Below are 2,587 nucleotides of genomic sequence, written 5' to 3' on the forward strand. Positions count from 1 at the left end.
TAAGCTACAGCACGGGCGAAACATCAGTCATTGACGACCGTCGCCTACTGATTCTCTTGAACGAGCTGTTCGGATTCAGCTAGTTGGGCAGGCTATGCATGCATATCCGACATGATAACAGGATCTGTCGCGCCATTCTGATACCGTTAGTCGGTGTGTAACGATCAAATTGCATCGATCGTCTGTAGAGTATTTTCAGATCCTGTGATTGCGCACAACTGTAACTTTCAATTGACGGTGAAGACTAGCCCGCTATAGCCTGGCGTACATGAGCAGCACGGATCCCTTAAATTTTCATCAGGTTTCATAACCGGCGTCTACACACTGCAGGCAGAACGAAGCCGGCAGGTAATCTTTCTTGAATATACGGAATAAATATGTCCCTCGTGCAGCAAGCCACTGTCCTGTTGTATTTTACTGCTGTGTGTGCCTGGGTGCATTGTAAGGGGCTTGGGGAGGGAGCTATTGAAGACGTGGATCACAGCGCAAGCATATTTTATAAGTTTATCCATTCTAGTTTCAATTGTTCTGGGATGCAACAGGTTGTAAAGGCTCGTTTACGGTCTCGAAGGCTGGCACCATGGAACAAAACCGATTGTGAACATCGTGAACGTCTTTTTTTTATACCGGGTTCGCTCACGTTTTTACCAAAAATCTGGTCAGCGTTTTGTCGTTGCTATCGTTTTTCCCCTATTTGGGGTATACTGAGCGTATTCCATTAGTTCTGTAAATATGCCATATCTGCTTATAATGGCCCTATGGACATTAGAGGCTCTGCAGACCATTCGAATTACGGTTTTTTCAAGCTTCCAGGCATTTTCAGACACTTTTGGACTTTTCACATCTGTCGCGTTATCTGTGATTCTGTTTGTTGTTAAGTTGTGGCTATTGTTCCAAATTTGTCACGCAAAATTGGTGAAAACTTCTCACAGTGTTCCGCTTATGGCTTGATTATAGGTCAATAGGATGGCACCTTACTTCCACGCTTTTATGTGATTGCAGGATGCTCGATTTGAACGGTGTACAAAATTTCGTAAACAGTTTTCGTCTAGGCATTGGATCACATATGACCACAGAGACTTCCTGTGGTCGTTTTATTGCTAACTGGTCTGTCTAACCAACGTGCACTGTCTAGAGTATCGTTCTAGTCTTAATGCTTCCACTTGTTGTTCTCGTCCACACCCTTAGGCCACGACCCCAGCTGTGTCTCTGCTTGTCAAAGAAGAATCGGTAGAAGTGCGGAGAACCGAACCGTTGGACCCATGGCACGTTTGTGGCGTGCCATGAAAAATACCGAGCCTGTCTTAGTCATGACTCGTGGATTGCGTGAACCACGTGCTTCACTAACGGGTAATCTGGTTGCGTTCGATCGCTACTGGAATCTGGTTAGTCATCGAAGCGTTGCGTAGTTAGTCGGTTTCCTCTGCTTACCTGATTCACTCCCATATGGCCTCGTCCATTACCTAGCCGTCAATTGATCCTGGATAACCCGGCTGGTCGATATGTTTAGCTGGACTGATCGTCTTGGTGCTGACTTTTAAAGGCGGAGTTCTCTGGGTAACTTTTAAGGCGAACTGCGCTTCCTAGACTGGAATTTGTTTGTTCATCACTGAATGCTTCGGTGTTTAGGCGACGAGGCTCATCAGATAGAAAATGAGGGGTTGATTCACAAAATAGAATAGTTCTTGGATCGACTGGTCTTGTTTCTGATGTTGATCGCTTTAAAGCAAGCGGATAGCTGGTTACGAAATCCGGCACGAACGATACCCTAGCCAGACAATGTGATATTTGAGATAACTCTTGGTAAGTGTTCCGGTATCGTCCTTATCCGATCGAACTGTCGGCCATAAGGAACCTCAGTACTGTCCGTCTGATGCGATAATTTCGAGCTATTTGAGACTGGATCCAAAAGACCTATTATCTTTGTAGTCCCCGCTGGACAAACCCAGTTAGCTAGTTTTTGGTGATGGCTTTTAAGAAGATCGCTGTTACAACAGGCCATTGGGTCTGTTGGTCCAACCCTTTGGCATATGATATAACGGGTTTTTACTACATTGTCCCATGATGAGGATGTTGATGGAACCACGTTTAGGAATTTAAGGCCCACCGATGTACGTGTAGATGTGGGTTAACTGGCCGGTTCGTTTGCCTTCGAGATACGGACGAATTAGCTAGAGGTCACCGACCTTAGAAGATTACGAACTCCACGCTTGCCACCGCTGCTTTGGGTATCGGAGTATACGAACAAGATCGATCACAACTGTATCGAAATCGTACCAAACTTGGCGCATGTATTTTAATGGTATCTGTTCTTGTGTTTGAAAGAAGCACTCCGTAGTGAAGCCGTTGTAACTCTACCTCACCATGGACACTGATTGCGCGAACGCTGAGGCCTTGGATGTTTCATGTTGGTGTATCTAACCCAACTGGTTGCTAATTGTTGATCAAAGCTGTTAAGCCGCAGACAGCAGATCAGTGATCAGGACGTATATGGTATTTGCAATGTGCTTTGGACCACAGTCCCTTAGTGCCTTCTTATTACCGTGAACCCGTTCTGGATAGCCGCTTGATCGCCTGGTGCTCTTGG

At 45.7% G+C, this 2,587-nt stretch overlaps 1 protein-coding gene across 1 annotated transcript; it reads left to right on the forward strand.

Annotated features, from left to right (window-relative positions):
• Positions 1-1,188: 1,188 nt before the first annotated feature.
• On the forward strand, positions 1,189-1,383 carry T265_15818 (hypothetical protein; the record flags this gene model as incomplete). The annotated part of the gene is made up of 1 exon (XM_009179185.1): positions 1,189-1,383. A coding segment is annotated over one exon (120 nt), but the record flags the coding sequence as incomplete, so codon positions are not given.
• Positions 1,384-2,587: the final 1,204 nt, after the last annotated feature.

Source organism: Opisthorchis viverrini (genome assembly GCF_000715545.1).
Source record: "Opisthorchis viverrini unplaced genomic scaffold opera_v5_1117, whole genome shotgun sequence".
In the NCBI taxonomy this organism is placed as follows: domain Eukaryota; kingdom Metazoa; phylum Platyhelminthes; class Trematoda; order Opisthorchiida; family Opisthorchiidae; genus Opisthorchis; species Opisthorchis viverrini.